The sequence below is a fragment of the Leptopilina heterotoma genome, unplaced genomic scaffold (genome assembly GCF_015476425.1).
Source record: "Leptopilina heterotoma isolate Lh14 unplaced genomic scaffold, ASM1547642v1 Lhet_73, whole genome shotgun sequence".
NCBI classification, from domain to species: domain Eukaryota; kingdom Metazoa; phylum Arthropoda; class Insecta; order Hymenoptera; family Figitidae; genus Leptopilina; species Leptopilina heterotoma.
The window spans coordinates 1565030-1592566 of NW_025111169.1; the positions used below are offsets into that span (position 1 = coordinate 1565030).

General features: G+C 24.2%; 1 protein-coding gene across 2 annotated transcripts; it reads left to right on the forward strand.

Annotated features, from left to right (window-relative positions):
• Positions 1–374: 374 nt before the first annotated feature.
• On the forward strand, positions 375–26246 carry LOC122510761 (mitogen-activated protein kinase kinase kinase 11-like). Of its 2 annotated transcripts, none has more exons than XM_043625637.1 (13): positions 375–1419; positions 2237–2468; positions 5827–6044; positions 6142–6482; positions 6743–6923; positions 7078–7226; positions 9201–9373; positions 9785–10028; positions 10102–10221; positions 13111–13314; positions 20901–21309; positions 21559–21882; positions 24256–26243. In XM_043625637.1, the coding sequence occupies exons 1-13, from the start codon at positions 1232–1234 to the stop codon at positions 24986–24988; spliced, it is 3516 nt and encodes a 1171-aa protein (XP_043481572.1). In that variant the 5' UTR covers positions 375–1231; the 3' UTR covers positions 24989–26243. The 2 variants fall into 2 exon arrangements, with proteins under 2 accessions (XP_043481572.1, XP_043481573.1); XM_043625638.1 differs by lacking the exon at positions 375–1419 and adding an exon at positions 1781–1884 and having other exon boundaries at positions 24256–26246.
• The last annotated feature ends 1291 nt before the right edge of the window (positions 26247–27537 follow it).

The following is a 27537-nucleotide window of genomic DNA, read 5'->3' on the forward strand; positions in this document are numbered from 1 at the left end:
TATTTCGTTATTTTTAAAACGTGACCGCAGTATGAACGAGGCTTAAGTTTATAAAACATTACGTTCGTTCACACCCACCAAGCACGTAACGTAAGATCGTTTCTCACACACATAAACATTTACGTAAGACGTAAATACTTTCAAAAATATACAAAATCTTTGCAAATTGTTTATATTTTGCATATTTAGTGTAAATTTGAACAAATGAGTATAATATCCTTGAGGAAACTCGTAAAAATTTATTTGCAATACAACAAAGTGGGTTGTAATTTCAAATAGGGTTATGTATTATTTATTTGCACACGTACATCTATATGCACACGATATCATGGGCAGATATACAATCTTAACATATGCATATGTGTGAAAGTTGGGTGTGTGGTGTGTGTGTGTGAACAACGTCAACGACACGACTGTGGGGCCGTCAAATTGCGTCAGATGAACATGGCGTTCTTTAGGTTATTGCCGTGAGTGTTGCTTAATTTTTTCGCTAAATGCAGATCATTGGTGTGTTCTGCGGGACGACGCAGAACTCCGTGTCGATGGGGAGGCGACCCTTCGACGGCTTGGGCCGTAAACCCAGGACCTAGAGGAAAACCCCGAGTGTTAAAAGTATACACACCCTGACGCGGTATTAACACTGTTTTGGGTGACATTTTTTTTCTTATCAAAGACTTTTTTTGGTTTTCCCCCCCTTGTGTTTATTGCAAAGACCAGTGTGATTTCGTGGACCTAATTAATAATTTGGAAAATTTTTTGATAATGCAAATGCCGGTATTTTGGAACCAGTGATTTTTTAAATAGCCACAGGGTATCACAGGGCACCACAGGGTGAAAGTAGTGGTGGTGGTAACCAATAAGTGATACTTAATTCATCCCCGCACAATTTGTTTCGATTGTTTTTTTTTTGCAAAGTTATTTCGATTGTTATTGTTTTTCTTTTTTGACATTTTTTTAGGGCGTCGGCTCTTTAAAGGCGGGAAAAATTCGATAAAACATGTTTATATGATTGTAAAAGATGTACGTGGAGACGGTGGTTGGTATTTGAAATTCGTGTGGTGGTGGTGAAACCCTCCCTGGAGCAAAAGTGACACATGTCAGTGCCATTGACTTATGTTTACGATTCTTGTGAGACAAGTCGCCAGGGGAAAACAAATAAAGCCGAAGCTGACAAAGAGATTTGTAAATTAAAATACACAAGAAAGAGAGGTGAGAAGAGGGTCGGTGCCATATGCCGCCAGCCGGGCTATCGGCAAGAGGCTTGTCTATCTTGATGGACCACGGACAACCGGACGCTCGTCATCGGAGCGAGCGGTTATTACTTTATTCAGAGAATGGCTGCTCTCAACCCCTTAATCCAAATACGGCCACACTTTCCCCCAGGTATCAACACATCAGTAGAGTCACCACACAATTTAGGTAAATAGTTTTTATCAAATTCCTCGATTCATTCTTTTTCGTAATTAAAAACACTAAATATTTTGTATCTCGGTGACAATTTACTTTTGTCCCGAAAATTATAGTAAACAGAAGTGAAAAAGAAAAGAAAACAATATGTGGATTTTTTTTATACAATAAATTTTCAGATTAGATAAGAAAGTAATTTAGTAATGTATTGAATTACGATTTCTCCTTTTATAATTATGTATTTATTTACATTTAAATAATTCAATGACAAGTGAAATTTTGAATCCTTTTCCAATTTTCTCTTAATAAACAAAAGTCAATGTTTCCTTTTATTAAAGTTTAATGAGTGAAATCGAAGACCCTTCTGGAAAATACTATAATAGTACCTTTTTTTTATAAGTTAGGTGTTTTTCAGTATTAGCTTTAGATTAGATAAGGAAATAATAAATAATACTTTAACGGAAAAATCATTCTCTCGTATAATTATATTTATTCAGTTTTAAAATCTAAAAATTCAATTCATTTTCATGAATTTATCATTTTTTTGAAAAATATAGATTGGAAGAAAATTTTTTTTACCAGTGTTTTATAGGCAATGGGAAATAAATTTTATTTTTACTATTACTGTAAAATTAAAATTAATTGCCATTTGAGAAAAGAAATAAATTATTGCAGTTTATAATTAATGTTTTTTGAACTCAATGTTAATAAATTCGTGAAACTGGTTTATTTTCAAAGTTTAGAATATTGAGAAAATGATGTGATATGAAAAAAAAGTGATTTTCATTTTTGCAATGAGAATAATTGTTTTAATTGTCTCTTTTTTTAGCAAAAACTACTCATACGGTCGTACTCCGAGCACTATGTCAGATAGCAGTGTATCCGACACACACAGCGGTGGAACAGCAAGAACAATTTCACAACAAACTAGTCCTTCCCATGGCACGCATTCCTCCTCTCAATCTCGACAGGACAACAGTACGACTCTCTTTACTGCCCAGTTTGATTACGTCGCACAGGGAGAGGACGAGTTGTCATTGCAACGAGGAGAAACTGTCGAGGTAAACATTATTTGCATATTAAATTAATCGCTTTTTTTTGGGAAAAGTTTACTCTTCATTTTTTATTTTAAATTCACGATTGCCATAGATAGCAGAGAAATCAGGGAAAAGTTAGGGATTTTTATTAGAAGTAATGCAAAAAATTAAATTTTTAGAATTATAAATTATTTAATGAATAATTTTACTACAATATTTCAAAATTAATTGGATTTTAAGAGTTGTGTCTACAAATTTCATAACTAAATAAATGTCAAAAGGTTTCAATTTAAAATTTTAGAGAATTTGAATTTTAAAAATGAATTTAATTAGAATTTTAAAGAAATTAGTTTTTGAAAAATTTTAATAATTCAATTTCTATTTAAATTACAGTTGAATTTTTAAAATTATATTTAACTATATATTTTAAAAGTCTTAACCCAATTCTTCGAAAGATTTCAATTATCTTGATAAATAACACAATTCTTCCTAGAATTTTAATTATTTTAAGGAATTTTAATAAAATTCTTTGCCGAAGTTCAATTATTTTCATAAATTATAATATTCATTATAAGAATTCAATTTATTTATTTCAAATTATTCCTAGTAATTCACTTATTTTTAAGAATTTTAATAAAATTCTTCGCAAAATTCAATTATTTTCATAAATAACAATAACAATTTGTATTAATACTCTTGAATTTAAATTTAAAATTTAATTGAATTTAAACAATATTTTTAAAAATAATTGTATTCTTTCGAGAAATTTTATTAAAATTGTATTGAAAATAATTGAATTCTTCCGAAGCATTTTATTATTTATATAAACAATTGAATTCCTTTGAAGAATTTTCTTATTTATGGAAATATTTTAATTCTTGCGAAAAATTTTCTTATTTATGAAAATAATTGAATTCTTGAGAAGGATTTTTCAATTCATAAAAATAATTGAATTATTTCAAAGAATTTTATCTGAATTTTTGAAGGAATTTTATTAAAAATTTTGAAAATCAAATTTAATTAATATTTTTTAAAATAATTGTATTCTTTCCAGAAATTGTATTAAAATTCTATTGAAAAATAATTCAATTATTTTAAGGAATTTTAATAAAATTCTTTGCAAAATTCAATTGTTGTCAAAAATATTAAAATTCTCCGCAGAAATTCAATTATTTTTAAGAAATTTGATAAAAATCTTGGTTAAATTTCAATTGTTTTCAAAAATTTTTCACAATTCAATGATTTTCAATGTCTACTATACTCATAAAATTTGTTGAGTTTGATTTAAATATATTCATAAAATTTACCAAAAGAATGTAGGAGAAGTTACAAATGATTGCAGAAATTAAATTATTATTTTCATAAATAATAAAATTCTTCGCAGAAATTCTATTATTTTCAAAAATTTTAACAAAATTCGGCGCAAGAATTCAATTATTTTCATTAATAATATAATTCTTCACGGGGATTCAATTATTTTCAATACAATTTAAATGAAATTTTTTGAAAGTATTCAACAGTTTTTAAAAATTTTAATAAAAATTCTTTAAAAGAATTCAATAATTTTCTATTACAATTTTAACTTAATTTCTCGAAAGAATTTTAATTTTCTTTGAAACAAATAAAATAAAATAAATTTCTTGGCAAGAAATCAATTATTTTCATAAATAATAAAATTCGTCTCTAAAATTCAATTATTTTTATTAATAATATTATAATTTTTCAATGGAATTAAATTATTTTCAATACAATTTAAATTAAATTCCTCGAAAGATTTTAATTGTTTTTAAAAATTCTAATAAAAATTCTTTATGTAAATTAAATTACTTTTATTACAATTTTAACTAAATTTTCTGGAAAGAATTTTAATTTTCTTTAATACAAGTAGAATAAAATACATTTTCTTGGCAAGAAATCAATTATTTTTATTAATAATCTATTAATTATTAAAAATAATTGATTTAAAGAAAATTTTATCTAAAAATTCTAGAAAATAATAATTAAATTGAAATGATGAAAATAATTTTGAAAAAATTACAGTAATACTATTTTTATTATATAATATATTGATTTTATCACTCGGACATCTTGAATTGTTATAAAATATAAAGAATTATATTCTTATAAGTTATTGAATTTCAAAAGATTTTAATTTGAATTTTTTGAAAATCGTAATTTTTATGGAAAAATAATAATGATTAAATATTTATTTAAAAAAGAATTATCGATGTTTTGGAATAATTTTAGAATTAATGAAATTCGTAAATGTCTGGAAATCAAGGAAAAGTCAGGGAAAAACAAAACTACATTTTTATGGCAACCCTGAAATTCTATTCAAATTTTTTTTAAATTCAAAATATTTTCAAGTTTCTACAGAGTTTTCGGATTATTCTGCTCACGATTTAAACAAAATTAATACCATTTTTTTAATAAGTCTTACGTAATCGTGAACATGGATTCGAAAGTGGTACAGTAACTGAAAGTATTAAAAAAAATCCATTTCGATAATTTCTCACATTGTGAAAAAAATAGATTTCTGCATTAAAATTCTAAAAAATCCGAATATAAAGTAAAATTTTCTATTTGGTTTTTTTTTTTTGGTTTTTTTTTATTTGCCTATTTTTACCTTAAATAAAATAAAAATTCAGAAAAGTAGAGATAAATTTCAAAAGGGAGATTTTAATTTTTCAAATTCAAATGAAGAATAATTTTTCTAGACCTTTCTTAAATTTTTAATGCAATCACTTCCTAGTACTGCGACAAAATACAGAGAAGTAAGTTTAATAGTAAAAGGAGCATTTATTCTAATTTATGTAAATAAACGTATGTTTCACAGTATCCTTTTCACGACTAATGTAAAATTATCTATGCATCTAGTAAATAATATGCCTACACAATCTAGCTGCAGAATGCATAAGAAAATACTTCATAGAAATTTTAAGACAATCTTAAATCTCTCGATATTTTTCTAATATTTATTTATTTATAAACTGGTTCATTAATAAACCTCATAGAAGTCAGAGGGAAATTTAAATACATTTACATTTATTATTAAACATTAAAACAAAATTTCGCCTTTAATTTGAAATATTAATTACTCTCAAAATTAAGACGAATTTATTAATTCTTGAAATTTTATGAATTAGAATAAATTTGATTAATTTATGAAATTTGTTTTATGAATTGAGATGAATTTATTAATTCATGAAATTAATTTTATGAATCGAGATGAATTTATTAATTCAGCAAATTAATTTTATGAATTGAGATAAATTTATTAATTCAGAGAGTTAATTTTACGAAAGAAAAAGTGATTTTCAGAGAGAGAAATCAATTTTATGAAAATGAATATAAGAGTTTAATGAAATTTGAATTATTCTAGGTCTTATCCAAGGATTCAAAGATTTCTGGTGATGAAGGCTGGTGGACTGGGAAGATCCGGGGAAAAGTTGGCATTTTCCCGGCAAATTTTGTCATTGAAGCGGAAGTAATCGAAAGGGTATCATCGGTGATCGATAATGTTCATCCTGTTGAAATTGATTTCGAAGAATTGCAACTGGAAGAGGTGATAGGAGTCGGTGGATTTGGAAAAGTTTACAGGTCAGTAGAATGGAAGAAATGAACAATTTCGTAATTATATAAATAGAATTTTTGATTTACTCTCTTTTAATACTTCTTCTCTTTTCTAAATTTTCAGAGGATTTTGGCAGAAACATGAAGTTGCTGTTAAAGCGGCGCGCCAAGATCCAGATGAAGAGCCTAGTGTTACATTGGAGAATGTACGACAGGAGGCGAAACTTTTTTGGCTCCTTAAGCACGAGAATATTGTGCAGCTCGAGGGAGTTTGTTTAAAAATGCCAAACATGTGTCTTGTTATGGAATATGCTCGCGGTGGTAGTCTCAATAGGGTTCTTAGCGGTAGGAAGATCAGGCCAGATGTACTTGTCGATTGGGCAATTCAAATTGCTCGAGGAATGGACTATCTTCATAATAAAGCTCCAATTAGTCTTATTCACAGAGATTTGAAAAGTTCCAATGGTAATTATTTTCCGATTCATTTTTTAACAATTTTTTACAAATAATTTGAATAATTAAGCATTAAGATTAAAGTTGACGATCATTTCGAGTCGAGGTGTAATAGTTTGCTTTTTTATTTTTTTTTCCATCGTCTTGACTCGAAGTGATCATTAATTTAATTTTTTTTATTATATTGACGACCGAGTGATAAAATTATTTATTTATATAAAAATTAAATTGGAATTATTTTGCTAAACGTGTGCAATGTTTTACTTTTCTAGTGTTACTTAGTGAACCGATAGAGAACGACGATCTTCAATATAAAACATTAAAAATAACGGATTTTGGATTGGCAAGAGAAGTTTACAAAACAACTCGTATGTCGGCAGCTGGCACTTATGCTTGGATGGCACCAGAAGTTATCAAAAAAAGTACATTCAGTAAAGCAAGCGACGTTTGGAGGTATATTTAATTAATTAATATCTTAATTACCTAGTCAATTAAAATAATATAAATTACTTTTTACTCTTTTCACTCTTTTTAAAAATTTTTAAAATTCGTCTCGATTTTTCGGCATTTTGGATTAATTACTTAATTTTTTTCTTTCTTTTTTCAGTTACGGTGTTCTTTTGTGGGAACTTTTAACTGGAGAAACGCCATACAAAGGCATAGATGCCTTAGCAGTTGCTTACGGAGTTGCTGTGAATAAACTTACCTTGCCAATACCCTCAACTTGCCCACAACCATGGAGATTTCTCATGGAAGGTAAATAATAAAAAATAGTTTTTAAATTTTAATAAAATTTGGTTGACAAACAAACGTTTTGTTTGTCGTTCTTTAAATTATTATCTGTTGCTTATTTGTTTTTTTTTACTTAAATCAACTGGAAAAACTTTTTTTTCGACTGGGATATTTTCGACATTTCTTTCAAAAATTGCGACAAAATACGTCGTTTTTAATATACAATACAACCTATTTCGATTTTTTTAGTAAAAAAAGATAGTCAAATCATTCAAAAAAAAATATTTTTGAATAATATTTTTAAGATAATTGAATCCTCAAAATATACAATTAAAAAGCTTTGAAATCATTTAAATTTTGGACAATTTCATTTTTGAAAATCAAATTTTGAAGAATTTTAATTGCAAATTTTGAAAACAATTGATTTCATAAAACTTTAATGAAAATTACCTAACTTTAATAAATTCTATTAAAATATTGTTTAAAAAAGTAATTCTTCGGATTTTTTTTCATTATAATTGTTTAAAAATCTATTTTTAATATTTTTAATTACATATTTTCGAAAATTCTAATATCAATTTTTTTTTAAGTTTTAATTGAAATTCTTAAAAAAAATTAATTAATTTTTTAAATTATCAAAATTTTTTTTAAGAAATTCTATTATTTTGGAAAACTTTATTAAAATAGTTTTAAGAAGCTAATTCTTAGGATTTTTTATAATAATTTTTAAATATTCAATTATCTTCAAAAAATAATGAATTAAAAATTTGTTTAAATTCAATTATTTTCAAATAAGTTTACTAAATTTATTATTTTACAAAAATTATTTTGAAATATTATTAAAAAACTGTTTTTTAAGAATTGTTTTAATTATGTTTTAAAAATCAATTTTTAAAATATATTATTTTATTTTAATTGCTGTGAAGATGATAATAATAATAATAATTAAATATTTATTCCAAAAATAATGTATGTTTTGAATAATTCTATTTAAAATTCTGTGAAATTTTAATTCAATTTCTTATAAATACTTGAATTTTTATAAAAATGTTATTAAAGAATTATTAAATTAATTCAAATTTTTTTAAAATGAATTAAAAATAATTGAATTTGTTAAATAATTTTATTAGAGACTTTAAACAAATCAAATTTTCATAGAATTTTAATTTAACGCAGTGTAAATAATTATAAAAAGGGTCCAAATGAAATCTAAAATTGTTTAATTTTGATAGATTTACAATTAAACTATTTATTAATTATTTAATTCTAAAAAGTTTTAAGTTTACTAAATTTCAATTATTTATAAATTTTGCAATGAAATGCAATTGAAAAATTTATTATCTTACAAAAATTATTTTAAAATATTATTGCAAAACTATTTTTTAAGAATTTTTTTGATTGTTTTAAAAATCAATTTTCTTAATATACTTTCAATTACTTATTCTCAATAATTCAGTATTATTCCCAAAATCCCAATACCTTTTTTTTAAAATAAAATCAAGTAAAGTCACAGTTACGATTATTATAGAAAATAAAATTTTTATTAAATAACTGAATTCTCGAAGATTTTTTGAAAAATGATTAAAAATAATTGATTTAGAGAAGAATTTTAGTTCAAAATTTTAGAAAATAATTGATTTTCAGAAGATTTGAAATTGAAATTTTAATTTAAAAATTTTAATTCTTGTGAAAAAATTAGTAATAAGTATTTAAATATTTATCAAAGGTGGAAGAAAAAGTTTAATTATTTAAATATTTATTGAACGAAATATTTGAATAATTGAATTTCATATTTTAATATCATAGAATTGAATTTAGAAATTTGCGAAATAGAAAATTAAATTTTTTCGACAACACTGAATAAAATAAACGGCTTTTTCGCCTTTTTTTTGTAACTTTAACCGATCAAAGCGACTTTTTTTACGCTTTAAAGTCGATACGAGCTTTTTTTTGTCATTATGGTTTTTAAATAACAATTTTGGAAAATGAATTTTGCAGCCTGCTGGTCGTCAGACAGCCACTGTAGACCAGGTTTCGTAGAAATTTTACTAGCATTGGATGATGTTAGAAGTGCTTTTGCTGCCACACCCCACGAATCATTTCACACGATGCAAGACGATTGGAGACTTGAGATTGAAGAAGTTCTTCATGGATTGCGCATGAAAGAAAAGGTACTTATTGCTAGTAATTACCAGAATTATTATAATTATTAATTATGCGAATTACATCTTATTCTATACATACCAATCACAATAAAAATTATTTTGAGTATAGTATAGAATAAAAATTCTACACAAAGTGTAGAGAAACTTCTTTTCACACTTTATGGAATATAATATTTGCAAGAGTTTTTCTTTTTTTAAAACTTGTTTCAAATTATCGGTAACATTTTAAATTTTGTCAAATGCTATTCAAAAGGAATGTCGCTCCTTAGAAGAGGTAAGACCCTCTTTCTCTTTTTCATGTCAATGTAGTATTTTTTTTTGTTACACTAAACTTTGTTTAGTATTTATTTATAGAATTAGTAATTTTTTTTGTTAAGATTCTCTTCATGTTTGAAAAATATTTTGTTTTTCATTTAGGAATTGCGCTGCAGGGAAGAAGAGTTAACCAAGGCACAAGTGCAACAGAGACAGCATGAGGAAAATTTAAGGCAACGAGAACAGGAATTAGCTGAGAGGGAAATCGATCTCTTGGAACGGGAGTTAATCGTTATGATTATCCAACAAACTACCCCGACTCCCAACAAGAGGCGGGGTAAATTCAAGAAATCGAAATTGAAACTCAATAAAAAAGAACCTGGGAGCAATATTAGTGCACCGTCTGGTAATTTTTTAAATTAATTAATAATAATTTATTTTGTATATTTAAATATTAATAAATAGGTTTTTTGTTTCAGATTTTCGACATACAATCACCGTGCAACATACGGCTCTAGATAGAGGGAAAAATAGAAATCCTTCCAGGCCGAATAGTCCGCCTGGTTCGCCGAGTATTCCTCGACTCCGAGCAATAGCATGTAAGTTACAAAAATACTATTCTCCTTATCACCAACAAGAAAAAACCAATGGCTACGTTTACAAGTTTCAATTATTATTTTAAGCGTTTGTTAAAATCATTCATTATTCTAACACAAAAAGTCTTGACTTTTAAGAAATTTAAACGACTTCTTCTAAATATTGCAACCAAATACAATTTTTTTGGCGTAAAATGCAAATTATTTTGATTTCCATAATGTAGGAAATAACAATAGTCAAATCTTTTAAAATAATTAATTTTTTAAAAATAATTAAACTACATTAAGCCATAGGTCGGAAAAATCAGGGAATTTTATTAAAAGAATTGGAAAAATATTAAATTATTAGATTTCATAAGATAATTTTGATTTTTGTGTTTCTTTTTGGTTTACATTAAAAACTTTGAAATTATTACGAATTACAATACAAAAACTTCTATTATTCTTATTTCTGACAATAATTTATTTTAAATAACTTAATTTTTGAAGAACTATAATAAAATTATTAATTATCAATAATTTAATGAATAATTTTACTTAAATATATTTAAAAAGTAATTGAATTTTAAAAAGAGTTGCGTTTAAAATTTTCATAAATAAGTAAATATCAAAAGGTTTCAATTTGAAATTTTAGAGAAATTGAATTTTGAATGAATTTAATTAAAATTCTAAAAAAATTAGTTTTAATTGAAAAATTTTAATAATTAAATTTTTTTAAAAAAATTAGTTGAGTTTTTAAAATTCTATTTAATTATTTTAAAAGTTTCAACGCAATTCTGCGAAAGAATTCAATTATCTTGATAAATAAATAAACTCTTCCTAGAAATTTAATTGTTTTAAGAAATTTTAATAAAATTCTTTTCAAATATTAATTATTTTCATAAATAACAATATTCATAATAAGAATTAAATTTCTTTCTAAACTATTAAAATTCTTCGCAAGAATTCAATTATTTTCACAAATAATAAAATTTTTCGCTGCAATTCAATTATTTAAAAAATTTAATAAAGTACTTCGAAAGAGTTAAATTATTTTGATAATTAATATAATTATTCCTAGAAATTCAATTATTTTCAGGAATTTAAAAAAAATTCTTTGCAAAATTCAATTATTTTCAGGAATTTTAATAAAATTCTTTGCAAAATTCAATAATTTCAATTATTTTCAAAAATTTTTCGCAATTCAATGATTTTCAATATCTACTATATTCATAAAATTTACCTAAAGAATTCAATATTTAAAAAAAATTTGATAAAATTCTACGAAAACATTTAATCATATTTAAAAATATTAAGAATTACACAGGAATTCAATTATTTAAAATAGAATTTTTCCAAAGAAATCAATTATTTAAAAAGTTTTTATCAAATTCTTCGCAAGAATTCAATTACTTTCATAAATAATAAAATTCTTCTGATGGATTAAATTGTTTTCATAAACAATAAAATTGTTTTTAAAGAATTCAATTATTTTTAATACAATTTTAAATAAATACTTTGAAAAATGCAATTATACATAAAAATTTTATTGAAATTCGTTGGAAAGAATTTAATTTTAAGAATCGTTCGATAAATTATTTATTTTTGTATATAAATAATTCAATTCTCGTAGAATCGTCTAATAAAAATTGGTTTAATAATGAATTTCAGTTAAAGTTTTAGATAATAATTGAATATTAGAAGAATATTTTTGCATGAATTTTTGGAAATAATTGAAATTTTGAAAAAGTTTTAAATTCAAATCTTTGAAAATCTGAATTTTTCAAACTTTTAATTAACAATTCTGTGGAACTAATTGATTTGAAAAATTTTAATTCTAGTGAATGTTCTGGGAAATATAAAATGAAATTTTTGTGATGACACTAAATAAAATAACGCCTTTTAAAAATTTTTTTTTTAAATCTTTAATCGTCTAAAGCGACTTTTTTGCGCCTTAAAATCGATCCGAGGCCTTTACTACTCGGTCTTTAAAGTTAATAATTATAATCTATTGCAATAATAATAATAATTGAATATTGCATTTGCAAATAATTTGTACATTGACTTGTAGACGTAGTCAGTGTTTAATGTAGACAGCCATAAGTAGAAAAAAATGTAGCAAAATTAATTAGAACTTTAAAAAAAATATGTTTTATTTTCTTTATTATAAATTTAAGTTTGAAATTAATTGCTTTAAGTTTAAATTACAATTAACAAAATTATATAATTATAATCGAGACATTTTTTTCCTCCTCAAATGGTAAAATGTTTTAATTATTTTTTTTTAATTTGAGGAATAAAAAATAATTGTTCTTTGATATTAGATTTAAAAATATTATTAATTGTAATTTATTGTTTAATTTATAAATGTATAATTAAGCAGAATGAAATTTAGAAATTTCAAATAAAAAATCTATTCGTGGATTAAAGTTTCTCAAAATTCCTCGCTACATATTTGATGACCTATGGCTGTCTATTCAACACTCACTGAGCATTATGGAATTGTTACTTTTGACACCTTGAAAGACGTGTTGTTCGTGCTTAGTAGATTCGTTTGAATTTGAAAATGTCTATCTACACTCTACTAGCATGGTGTGAAAAGTCCAATGTTACCTTTTTTTTTCTCTTCATCTCAACAAATTTTGTTTTTATTATTTTGTTGCTTTCACTAAATTTTTTGTTGAATTCATATATTTTTCTGAAAGTTGTATATTTTTAAACAAAATATATTTAGTTATTGTTTTATTTTTATTTATTTACTTTATTATTTTTTTTTTTTTGCTGAAAATCATTGTCGACAACGAGCTAAAATGATGTGCAACTCAAGACGACAGTGTGTGCAGCAAAAGTAGGTAGTAAAAGTACAGTAGCAAGTAGTGTTTTGGAATTTTTTTTTTGTTGTTTCCCCTATAGTACCAGCCGATGGAGTTAAGGGTAAGACCTGGGGACCATCAACACTTCATCAACGTGAACGCGGTGCAATAATCTCCCAGCCACCAAATCCCGCATCACCAGGTGGGAAAAGATGGTCGCGCTCCGCACCAGATCTTGAAAAGACTCCACTACGTACTGCGTTGCTTGCAAACGCGCATCGCTCGCCACTTCTTCAGGAAATAGGTAACCCCATCTCAAAAAAATTGTATTCCTCCGCAAATAATTTAATTGACGATCAAGCGACAGCTTGTGACATTCCACAACAACAATATCAACAATATTCCGAATTTGGAATCGAGTCAAATAATGACGATATTGAAGAAACAACAACGACAACAATAGATTTTGATTTATCGAATTCACGTGAATGCGAGAATAAAGAATTTAATCGCTCAACGAGACATTCCTCAGGTATAATAAAAAATTCACGCGATGATTCGACAAAATTTGTACATAGCGTTGCATCGACTCTCGTTGGCACTGCGAAACGAGTGAAAAAACGTGATCGAAGTAAATCAAAGGAATCAAAGAGACGTGATAGTTCTGAATCGCGACTCAGTTCGCTCGCTGAATTTTTCCGTTCGCCATCAGGTTCACGAAAGGGTTCATTGAATTCACATAGTGTCGAGAGAAAGAGTTCGATAACTGTTCGTGTTAATGATGTTGACGGTTTGGAATCGAGTCCGGAAAATTCAATTGGAATGAAACGTTGTCATAAATCACGTCTTTCGAAAAGTCCCCTGAGAATGTTCAGTAAAATGAGAGCGTGGGGTAGTAAGGATACATTAGACGATAAAGTTTCCGCAAAAGTTGAATACAGCGTTCTCGAGGACAGTAATAGTAGTAGTACTTTTTCAAGAAATGAAAATTTCGATATTGACATTTCTTCTTCGTCAACGCCACGTTTCCTGGCTGCGAATTCGCGGGAAGGCGTTGATTTTGAATGTCTTGAGGCCGCGCTCTGTAATCTCGATGACGATCATTCAAACGATAGTTTCAAATCGAAAAATTCTCTCACATTTTGTTTTGATAAGAAATTAAATACCGATCAACGTACATTACATCATTCGAGTACGTGGTCGAATTATGAGGAATTTCAAATTAGTCACAATTCTGAAAGTAAAGCGCTATTGAGTCCAAAATTTAAAAGCACGGATAATTTAACTGATTATGAGAGGATCGCGAGGCCTGAGAATAATCAGGAGTTTGAACGGCGGCAAAAGTCAGAGCCGACAAATTTTAATTGCGAAATAATTAGTGATTCGTTAAATTTTCCACGTCGTAGTTCCGAGGGTAGTAATTCGACTTCTCCACATTTTCAAAATACACAGAGATTCTTTCGTACGAACAAGAAATAAAAAGTGTTTGTGTGCGTGTGTGAAAGAGAGAGAGAGAGAGAGGAATCGCGTATATTTGATTAAAAAAAATATCTTGAAAAATATCTTGAAAAAGATCTTGAAGAGTATCTTGAAAATGATCTTAAAAAGGATCTTAAAAAACATTTTGAAGAAACTTTTGAATAAGATCTTGAAAAATATTTTGAAAAATATCTCGAAAAATATCTAGAAAAATAATTGCACGATGAAATGTTTTTTTTTTATTTTGAGAGTTTGATAGTTTGTAACGAATGAACGTTTGTTCATAGCAGGCCTTTCCGAGGAAAACATCCACTCCACTCGTAAGTGATTTCGATGGAGATTAGTATACGTAAATAAAGAGTAATGTTTATTGTAGACATTTTTTTTCTCATTTTTTTTTAATTAGATCAAATTTTGATCTCGATCAATCATTACATTTACAAGTCTCACAACTGGCTTTATTTTTTGTCCGCAGACAGAATTTTCAAATAAGGGACGAGAGATCAGTAAAAATTTTTGAATGGAAAATTTAGGATCAGAGTTATAAATTTTCTTTATATTTTTTTATTATTATTTTTATCCTTTTTTATTATTTTTTAAAAATTATTTTTCAAAAATAAATTACAAGAAAAAAATATTATGAAATATTTTTTATTTTTTTATTATTAAATGTTTATTATAAAATATTTTTATTACAAACGATTATTGAAAAAATGTTTAAATTGGTCAATTACTCTTTTTTTTTTTGAATTTATGACTTTTTAGATTGTCAGTCTCAAGATAAATATTTTATTTTTAATTATTTATCTAATTTGGAAACATTATTTGAAAAATTTTGTTTATTTAACCATTTTTGTGTTCAATATTAAAGAATTTGATTTTCAATACCTGTTTGATATTAAATTGTTTTGATGAATTAAAAATTTTCTTGTTAAAAGAAAAATAAAATTTTATGAACATTATATTTCGGTTTGAAGAAACAATTTTTTGAGTATTTTTAAATTTTCTTGTGAAAATGAAATGGAAATTTTATGAAAATTACATTTCGGTTCGAAGACGCAATTTTTTTTATAAATTTTAAATTTTCTTGTGAAAATAAAATTAAAATTCTATTATATAAAAATTTTTCTTTCTTTCTCTTTGAATCGAAATATAATTTTCATGAAATTTCGATTTCACTTTCATGAGAAAATAAAAAATTTACCAAAAGAAATCGAATTTTCGAATCGTAATATAATTTTTCATAAAATTTTTATTTTATTTTACACAAGAAAATTTAAAATTTATAAAAAAATTGACTTTTCGAATCGAAATATAATTTTTACGAGAAAATTTTAAATTCATAAAAAAATTATCTCTTTGATCCGAAATATAATGTTCATAAAATTTTTTATTAAAATAAAATTAAAATTTTGTTTTGTGATAATTACATTTTCATTTAAAGAAAAAATATTTTTCATAAATTTTAAATTTTCTTGTAAAAAAAAAAATGCAAATTTTATGAAAATTATATTTTGATTCAAAGAAACAATTTTTTTTAATGAGTTTTAAATTCTCTTGGGAAAATAAAATAATTTTATGAAAATTATATTTCGATTCGGAGAGATAATTTTATTTATGAATTTTAAATTTTCTCTTGAAAATAAGAAGAAAATTTTTAGAAAATTATATTTCGATTACTTAGAAACAATTTTGTTTATGAATTTCAAATCTTGTTAAAATATAAATTGAAATTTTACGAAAATTATATTTCGAGACAAAGAAACAATTTTTTTGTTGTGAATTTTAAATTTTCTTGTGAAAACTTTATAAAAATTATATGAATTTCGATTCGAGGAGAAAACGAATTTTTAAATGCGACAGAATTGTTCGAAACGTTATTGTTTGATTGAATTTTATTTTATTTTTTTTAGCTTTTATATTTTTTTTAATCTTTAGAGAAAATATATTTTCAATTTGAAATGTAAATTAAATGAATTATTTATATTTGTAAAAATTTTTTTAATCATAAAATTAGATTAATAAATTCTTTTTATGAAATAAATTTCAAAACTTTTTATTTATAAATACTATTTAGAAAAAAAATTTTATTTTAAAAGTTAAAACTCGTATATTTTGTAGAATAAAAAACTATTTCTGCAATTAAAATACTAAATTCAAAGCTTTAATTCTAGTAAAGTTGATTAAAATCAAACGAATTATGAATTCTCATTCTATAAAATATTTTCTTTCTTAATTTTTTTATTATTTTTATTATTTTTATTTATTTTTATTTATTTTTTAAAATTTGTTCTTTTATTTTTTCTTTGTTTCATTTTTTTTAGTTTTATTTTTTAAAATACATTTGCTGATATTTAATATTTTGTATATTTCTTAAGGACTAAGTTAAAATTATATTTTGCGCATAATTTATTTGTAAATAGATAGTAAGTAGACTAATGAATTTTTAATTATAAAAATCGATGTGATTGCTGATTTCCAGTTATTTCCTTCAAGGAAAATAAAAATTAAGATAATTTGTTTCTTTAGTGAGAGCAAAAAAAAACTTAGATTCTAATTTATTAAATTACCAGCTGTGAGACTTGTGATTATTAATTTCGCTTTTTCAGTGATAAAATTCTTTTTTTCCTTTTTTTTGACTTTGATAGAATTTACAGGATAGATTTTGACAATATCAGTTCTTACTGTGTGATTAGTATTAATGCATGCCTGTATTGTATATTCTCGATATGTGTTTCATTTTTCCCCTTTTTTATATAAATATTTAGACAGCACCGACATTTGAAAAATGCACCTAATTTATTTCAAAGAAAAAAAAATTGTCGCTATAAAAGATTTTCCATTTTCTTTTATGCAAAATTTACAACATTTTTTCACTCTCGTTTTTTCTCAACCGAATGAAAGTGAATTAAAAAAAACAAAAAAAAAAGACAGTAAAATTGCGTAATGAATAATTTGTTTTGGGTACATTATGTACTGGAAATAATAATAAAATTCGATAAGGGACCAAAACAAGCTGCCATATAGGTCAATATTTTTTAATTTAAAAAGAAGAAAAAATTGGTGCAGTGATTAACGGAATGATAAAAGTTGAAAAAATGAAAGAAAAAAAGAAAAGTAATTTTAAAAATTAATTTAAGACTCTTTTAAAACTGTTAAAAATTATTTTTTAACTATTCTAATGGAGAAACTGAGAAGCTCCCAAAGTTTGACTGAACAAGTAGCAAACAAACAAAAACAAAAAAAAAAAGACAAAAATGCAAGCTCAATTTTCCTGGTGTTGGTTCTTTTCCATAATTACGTAAAGGATACATAACACTCTAACAGAGCTAACAGTCCGCTAATAAATCTGATAAAAATATCAAAAACGCTTTAAATCCATTGTATTTAAAATCCTGGAGCGATATTTCCACTAAGAAATAATTTTTTCAGATGTTAACGATGACAAAATTTGTTTTTAATCAGGTTATTAATTGCAGAAGCTTTCGATGTCAAAATACTCTAATTTTTACACTCGATTTCTTTACAGTTCAACTTTTTTTTTAATTCTTGAATTTATTTTCGTTTTTTTGAAATTCTAATTACTGATTTTATTTTCAATTTTAATTCTTGAATTTATTTTCATTTTTTTTATTTTAATTGATGAATTTATTTTTATTTTTGTAATTTTAATTCCTGAATTTATTTTCCATTTTTAATTTTAATTCTTGAATTTATTTTAATTTTCTTTATTTTAATTGATAAATTTATTTTAATTTTTAATTATTGAATTTTAATTCTTGAATATATTTCCCTTTTTCAATTTTAATTCTTGAATTAATTTTAATTTTTTGAATTTTAATTCTTCGATTTTATTTCCACTTTTTTAAATTTTAATTATCAAATTCATATTTTCCTTCTTTTTAATATTTAATTTTTTTCTAAATTTCATTTTTCACAAAATAGATTTTAATTAATTGTGTTTTATGAAATATTTTTGTTTCTATGTAAATTGTAATTTTCAATTGAGAGTAAAATGTGCAGAAAATAAATTTTGACGATGAAAGATTCTGACGAAAATGACCTTATTGAAAATAATTACCAAACAATTGGAAATATGTTTCAAATTTAATTATTTAATCTAAATAATTATAATTATTTAAATTATTAGAATTTATTGAATTGAATACGTTCAAATTTTCAAAATTAATTTTTTTAACCGATTTTCTTCAATGTGGTCTTGAAATTTGAATAAATTATGATATTATTATATAAATAATTTAATATTTCGATAATATTAAATAGTCGACCAATTTTTCTTACTACATTTAGATTTAGATTATTGTGGTTTTATTTTTTGTTGAAGAAAAAGAGAAAATGTAACTGGAAATTTAGAGCGAAATTTTTCTACTTATTATTATTTGTAGTGATTCACCTTTTAAATTATTGAAGAAAAGAAATTTTTATTTTTACGAATATAGCATATCGAACACAGCACATACCTGTAATTAGAAATAGTTTTTTTTCAATAAAACCTTTTTGAGTTGGACACATTGATTTTGTTTTTTAGATTTCTGTCCTTTTAACGCTCGGCATCAACTACTCAGAATTTTACAAATTTTTAATTATTCTTTTTTTTGTTGTTAATTTTAATGATCTTTTTACTAAAATTTATTTTTGACAAATTTTCTGAATTTTTCGGATTAGAAGCAAAAAAAAAAAAATGTAATTTAACAAAAAAAACGTGAAATTATTTGTCAATAATAATGAATAAATAATTTGACAAAAATGAAATAATTTAAAAAAAACCGAAATATCGAGAGAAAATTATTTTCTGAAATATTTTTACCGGAAAAGAAGCGTATTTCGAAGAAGAAAATAATACGACTAATTTTAGTGACTAAAATTATAATAAGTTGATTAATTTAATTTATTAAATTGCAATTTATTTTTGGGGTACGTCGACTGTCGAGCGTAAAAAAATTACCTTGCATGCGATAGAATAGATAAATTTCCAATAGTTGTTGGTTTTCCCTATGGTTTTGGACACTTCCTCTGTAATTCCTTTTTTTCCCCAAAATTCTCTCTTCTGTGATTTCTTCTTTTCTGTTATTTAATTTTTTTTCCTGTTTATTTTAGTTTCAAATTTTTTTTTTAGCTATTTTATTATTTAATTTAGAGGAATGCTTGTGTATAATTAATGAACTTTGCACTCAATATTGTATTTAAATTATACTTTCTTTTCTTATTCTAGGTGCTTCTGTTAGTGTTTGGAAATTTCTATTTGACTCTATATTTTATTTCTGTCGAATGTCACTAACTGTAAAATTATTTAAAAAATTTAGTTGAATATTTTTTTATTTCACATTTTTTCGAAATCTTGTTTCGTATTTCAATGTTCTGTGGATTTTTTAACTACTATCAAAAATGTCGGTGAAATTATTTAATTATTTAGTGAATGACACTCGATATTAAAGACGACAATAAAATAAATAAATTAAATGAAACGTTATTTAAATTATGTCTGAAAATATATTTTAATAACGTTTTAATCTGTATTTATTGTCGTCTTAATAAAAAAATAACAGAGGTGTCAATCGAATTATTTAATTCGAAAAAAATTATTAAATAATGACTGATTAAAAGTGACTAATTATTGTCGATACTAAACTTTGTGTCGTTTTTTAACTCACTATATTTCAGAGTTAACAAAAATTGTTTTTCTAGAGTAATCGATTTTTATGGTTTGTTATTGAGTATTTTGCATGAACTTTTTTTTAGCATAGATTAATATCCTTTTTGCGGATATTTATTCTTTTGTAAAGGCAACTTTTTTTATATACTAATATGAAAATTGCAATTGACCCTTCTCACATTAATTTTCTTTCTTGTCTATTTATGAGTTTCCCTTTAAAAAAATATGTCACGTTATTCACTTCCTTTGCATCTGATAATATACATTTATAATCAAGAATATAATTTTTATTTTGAGAAAAAAAAATCAAGAATATAGTCAATTTGCTAGATCGAAAAAACAATTTCCCTTCCGATGGACAGGTAAGATGAATTTTTCAATAAATAAATTTCATTGTTATCGATAAAATTTTTCATTCTAGATAATAAAAGAAAATAATAATAGAAATTGTGGCACTAGTTTTTGTTTTAAATTTTGCATGCAACGAATTTTATTAATTTTTATTATACATAATAATAATAAACGATTGTAATTTTTATAAAACATCGCTTTTAAGTAGATATAGATTTTTTTTCTTGATCATATTTTTTTTTCTAGTTGAGAAATTGTTTGTTACTTTTATTATTATTGATAATTCATGAATCATTGCTTTTTGCTCGTTGAAAAAGAGTATAAACCATTTTTTGATATTTTTGCTTTCTGTTCAAAATGCAAATACTTATTGTTTTTGTTTTTAGATTATTCAGGAGTGCAACCGGATTTATCGGGTGAATGGATGTCAACGGATTATCCAGTGAAGCCGGGTTTAACGGGACCTTATATTATGCCAATGCCAATACCATTGCCCACATTGTATAATGGTGACAATAAGAGGCCAAAATTGAATATTATTGAATTGGCACTTTATAATGTGGCAGCATTACTTGGATGGACAGCGGCTGGCTATGATATTCGAATGTCAAATATTCCTCCGATTCATCCACGTTTACAGCAAAATTTAAATGACGAGGAGGAATCGTCGAGATGGTGGTTTCCTGCCGAGAGTGGTTCTAATCGAAATTCTGGTTATTTGGGTCCTGAGTATGAATTTAGTTCGACTAGTGGTTATCCTCATAATACTTATCATGGGCCTGCACGACATTACAGGTATTTTTCTTCATTTCATTTTCCTCTTTACATTTTTTTTTATTTTTTTATTTTTAGATTAATTTTTAGATTTTTATTAAAAATTTGACAAAATACAATTTAAGAAATATTAAATTAAATATTAACAAAAATAAAATAAAAAAATTATTATGAGATTCTTATTCTTTTTTTAACATTTTGGAAAGAATTTTTTTTTTTGAAAAAACTTTTTAAAAGAAATTTTTTGAAAATCTTTTTGGACATTTTCAGACCGTATTTGAGTAACATGGGAGGAATAGCGCCAGGATTGTCGCCGGCAATGTTGTCTGATAAGCCATTAAGATTTACGGATTCTCCTCAACACTATACGAATAGCACAGGTTCGAATGCACCAACACCAAGTCCGAGGAGAAAAAGTTCTAGTACAAGTAATGAGGAGACGTATTCTTCGGAAGTTGCGAGGATTGAGCGAACACCAACGGCTTATATGGGAGGAAATCTTTTGCCAGATTATGGACAGCAAATGTATCCTCTTGTCGCACAGGACTACTATCGTTCGTCGGACACTGGATATTATCCTCCTTCGGAATATCAGTAAGTTTCATTTTTCTTTTGGGTTGCCACAGATCAGAAAAATCGGGGATAATAAAATTCATCAGGGAAATTCATAAAAAGTACTGAAAAAAATATCAAATTTTTAGAATTACTACAAAAATTTTTCTAGAATTTTTATAGTAATTCTAAAAAAGTTTCGAAAAAAAGTTTTGAAATTTTTCGAAAGAATTTAATTATTTTCAAAAGTTTTCATAACATTCCTAATGAGAATTCTGCTATTTTTAGTATAATTTTATTTTAATTCCTCGAAAGAATTTAATTATTTTCAAAAATTTTATTTTAACTCTTTACAGACATTCAATTATTTTCAATACAATTTTAATAAAATTTGTCTAAAGAATTCAATTATTTTCCTAAATAATAAAATTTCTCGAAATAATTAAATTATTTTCAAAAATTTTAATAAAATTCTTCGCCGCAATTCAATTTTTTTTCGAAAATTCAATTAAATTCTATCTAAGAATTGAATTAGTTAATTTATAAATAATAAAATTTCTTAAAAGAAATTCCATTATTTTGAAAAATTTTAGTGATATTCTTTGCAAAAATCGATTATTTTCACAAATATAATTAAATTCTTTGCAGAAATTCAATATATTAAATTATTTTGAGAATATAATTTCAATTAAACTTCTCAGAAGAATTCAATTTTTTTCAAAAATCTTAATAAAATTTTTTGAAACAATTCAATTATTTTCAATATTAAATTTCTCGAAAGAATTCAATTATTTTGAATTACAATTTTTTAAAATTATTATTTCAAATTTTATATAAATTCTTCGCAAGAATTTCAATTATTTTCATTATTTTCATTAATATAATAAAATTCTTCGTAGTAATTCAATTGTTTTGGAATATTTCAATTAAATTCTATTTTCCATGTAAGAATTCATTTATTTTTATAAATTAATAATAAAATTCACGAAAAAATGCCATTATTTTCAAAAATTTTAATGATATTTTTTGCTAGAATTCAATTATTTTCATAAATAATAAAATTCTTCGCAGTAATTCAATTTTTTTTCGAAAATTTCAATTAAATTCTAAACAAGAATTCAATTATTTTATTAAATAATAAAAATTCTCGAATAAATTCCATTATTTTCTAACAATTATAATGACATTGTTGGCAAAAATTTAATTATTTCCATAAATAATAAAATTCTTGGCAGAAATTTAATTATTTTTAAAAAATTGTGATGCAATTGTTTTGAATACAATTTTAATTAAATTCCTTGAAAGAAACTCATTTTTTTTAGAAACAATGAAATTATTTTCAACGATCTTAATAAAATTTTTTGTAACTATTATATTATTTTCAAAAATTTAAATTAAATTTATATTATAGAATTCAATTGTTTTTAAAAATTGTATTAAAATTCTTGTAAAATTTCTTGTAATTCAATTATTTTCAAGAATTTTAATAAAATTTTCTTTAAGAATAAAATTATTTTGGATTCCAAATTATAAAAATTATAACATTTTTATTTTTCATTAAAAAAATTAGATTTCTGGGTAGTTTTAATTAAATTATTTACAGATACTTAAATTAAAAGAAAAGGTTCATTAAGGATATGAAATTTTTTGAAATTGAACTGAAAATAATTAAATTTGTTAAAGAATTTCAATAGAGATTTTAGAAAAATCGAATTTTCAAAGAATTTAAATTTTATAATTGGTGAATAATTGAATTTTTCATTCAAAATGTATTTATATTCATTAGCGTTTCAAAAAACATTAAATACTCCAAATTGAATCTAAAATAATGACAACTAAAATTTTTATTAATTAGTTGATTTAACGATAAATGTGATTTGTTTCAAAAGCTTAAATTTTGGACAATTTTATTTAATTGTTTTAAAATATTTCCGTTCTATTTTTTTTTAAATTAATTGAATTTTCATAAACATGAAATTGAAAAATTGTTAAATAATTGAAATTTTCTGGAAGTTTTTAAAAAATAATTTACTTTTGTCGGAGAATTTAAAAAAATTTTATTGGAATTTTTAAAAGTAATTTAGAATATGTAGTTCTTTGCCGTTACTAATTTTATTTTAAAAATAAAGTTTTAATTCCAGTTTTCATTTCTAAAAATTATCTTTTTTCATAAAAAAAGTAATAAGCCCGTTTATATACTAAATAAATAAATCAATTTTTTGTGACAACCCTGATTCTATTTTATTATTATTTTTTTTAAGTGAAATATCAGGGAAAAAATCGAAATTCTATTTGAATATCAGTGGAAAACCAAATAAATTTTTTTTGTCAACTCTGACTCTATTTTAATATTTATTATTTTTTTTTTTAAAGTGTAAATTCGAAATGTATAAATATATAAAAAATTCTTTTCAGCGACAGAATGCTGGAGTGTTCGGACTTCCCGCACGCCTATGACAATCCCAGCAGCATAAGTAGTTCGGCAAGACCAAGTCCTCGATTGCCATCCTACACTCATCATCGTACCTCGTCAAATGTCTCGAATGCGAGTACATCCAGCCAAAGTAATGTAAATCCAACATTTCGTCTTGAGGACGAATCAGATTATTCTCTATATTCACCGAATCATTACTATCGACACAGTAATGTTTCGAGTATTACAAATTATAATAGTCCAAATCTATTGAATCACGATTATGGCTTTCAATATTTATCGAGGCAAAATTCCCATGAATCGAGCACGAATTCAGGTGAACGACCGGCTAATTTGGAAGTTGTCTCAAGATTAAGATCGAGTTTAAAACGATCCAATTATTCATATAATTCGCCAAATAAGACTGCAAGTAAAAATAATTCCGGCTCGGGAACACCGACAAATCCAACGCCACCAGATTCATTGACATCAGAGGATTCAAGTTATGTGTCGGCAAAAGATAGTCAAATATCAATAGGAGGACGAGTACGCTTTTCGCCCGTCAAATTCGATAGAGATAGAGATAGTATTTCACGTGAACATCGAGAAACAATATTAGATATTCCTGTTCATGGACAAAGTCAGGATATAACAATTCCATTGCAAGCGAATCGTAGAATAAGTCGTAATCGAAAACCTAGTATTTCTGAATTGGAGAGGGAATTCTTGTCATAGCACTGGCTTATCTAAAGGTATGAAATGCATTTTTACCAATTTTATTTTCATCACATTTTATTTACTGGAATTTCAGTAATTTTAGAGAATAGAGAAAAGAAACCTGAAATATTATAGTGATTTTACCTATGCGCCTTCAAATTTTTCAATATCTCTTTTAATGAAATTAGAAATCTAATATTGCTGAAATTCCCCTTTTTGCGCTCAAATCCGAGAGAATTGAAAGCCAAATTCACTGCCATTCGTAAAAATTTCTTCTTATATTTCTTGCTTTCTTTTCTGCAAGTATTTCTCAAAAATAAATGAACATTATCTACTTCTGGCAATCAATACAAAATGAGCTTAAAATTTGAAAAAATAGTTTAAACATTTGAAAAATGTTTAATATTGAAAATTGTTTAAATTTGAAATTTATTTAAAACACACGATTATTATTTTATTTCGTAACATTCCAAAAATAAGGTCAAGAAAGAAAAAATTCCGAACTAGTGCATTTCTCGTGCCATGACTTCATTTTTCTTTTACTTCTCATATTTTTCAACAACGAAACGACATTCCCGTAGATTCCGTGAAGAAAAACTTTAATCATTCTTCTTCTTCTTCTTCTTTTTTTTCTGAAAGAGAATGATAGCTGTGTTTTTAAAGTACTTATCGTTGGTTTCTAGACTTAATGGAAATTCTTTCTTTTTTTCATCTTCAAATCGAACTGAAAATAAGTCTCGATTTTGGACTGACTTTTCAATATTATAATAATAATAAAATATTGAGACAGAAACGTTGTTAAATTGCAAATTTCACGTTTTGTTTCTTCTGCAAAACTGATGTTGTACAGTAGATTGAATTGAATTCTAGGAGACACTTAAAAATCAATTTTAGATGTTCTCGATTCCACACGTCTTTTTTTTTTTGGTTTGTATCGATTTAGATTGTTATCGACTGAAATCGAGTATTTTTATTTTGCAAAAAGGAAATTTCTTTTCGTGATTAGGTTTTTTAGAAATTTTTTCCGTAAAATTTGCTAAGAAAATTTCCATACTTAGGAAATGGGGAATTTTAAAAGTTGAATTAAAATAAATTACCTAATTAAATTAAAAAATCAGTTAAACTGAATTTAAATCAAATTAGAATTATTAGAAATAGGTTTTTTAAAAATCTATCTTTAAACAGTTAAAAGGCCTCGAATAGAACGATTTTTTCCGACTATTTTTAAAACAGTCGACTTTTTTCGACTTATTTTCAAAAAATGCGACTTTTTCGACTACCTTTCAAATATTGCAGCAAAATACAATTTTTCTTTTTATAAAAAATGTATCTAATTTCAATTTTGTAAAAAATAAATTTAGTGTTAAAAATAACTATATTTAAATACTTCAAAAAATTATTTTTAAAAAATTTTTTTTGTGATAAGCAAATTTTTGAAATGAAACAATTAAAATGTTTATAAAAAATTCAAATTTTTAAAAAATTTTATAGAAAATAATTGATTTTTTTAAAAGTATTTTATGAAAATTTGTTAATAATCAAGTTTTGGGGAAATTGAATTGTAAAATTTGGAATAAATTCAATTCTCTGAGAAATTTTAATGAAAAGTCTTCAAATGAAAATTTCATGAAAATAAAAATCAATGGAAATGGAAATTTTTACATTTCAATTATTTTTAATTAAAATTCTTTATTAAATCTATTAGTTTTTCAAATCTTCCAAAAAAAACTGCAAAAAAATAATTAGATTACGATTTTTTTAAAAATCTAGTTTTTTAGAATCACTGTTAAAATTTGAAAGGAAAAAATTAATTATCAAACTTTTTAATAAAAATTCCTCATAAAATTGATTAGCTTTTAATCTTTTCTAAAAATTCTTTTGACAAACTCAATTATTAAATTTTTTAAATTTATGAACATCTTATCTCTAACAACTCATTACAATTATTTTTAGAAAAGTCTGATTTCTTAGAATTATTATGAAAATTAAAAATATTTAAAAAAAACAAACAAATTATTTGTAAAATTATAATTTTCTTAAAATTCAATTATCTTCTTATAAAATTTTAAAACATCAATTTCTTTTGACTTTTTACTAAAGTTTCTCAAGAATCATGTATTTTTATATTTATCATTAAAATTCTTCCAAAAGTTGATTATTTTATTTATATTTTCTCAAAATTCTTTTCAAATATTCAATTATTTAAAAAAAAAAATGTACTAAATTTCAATTATTTGGAAATTTTTTAATCATATTGAAAAATAACTTATTTTTAAAAAATAACCATGAAGAGTTTTAGTTACAGAATTATTTTTTAATTTAAATACCTAGTAAAATAATATAAATATTATAAATAAATAATAATTGAACAATTTCTGAAAAATATTAAAAATAATTGATTTAGAGAAGAATTTTAGTTAATAATTCTAGAAAATAATTGAATTGAAGGATTCCACTTGTAATTTTAAGAAATAATTCAGGAGGTTTGGAACTGAAATTAAAAAATTTTTAATTGTCGTAGAAAAAAAAGAAGTATTTAAATATTTAGCAAAATTATTGAAGTTTTG

Bases quoted from the DNA above. Each gene is read 5' to 3' on its own strand.
- LOC122510761 (XM_043625637.1), top strand. From the start codon at position 1,232: ATGCCGCCAGCCGGGCTATCGGCAAGAGGCTTGTCTATCTTGATGGAC. The intron at 10,029-10,101 runs GTAATTTTTTAA...TTTTTGTTTCAG, and splicing joins CAATATTAGTGCACCGTCTG to ATTTTCGACATACAATCACC. The intron at 13,315-20,900 runs GTAACCCCATCT...TTTTGTTTTTAG, and splicing joins GCCACTTCTTCAGGAAATAG to ATTATTCAGGAGTGCAACCG.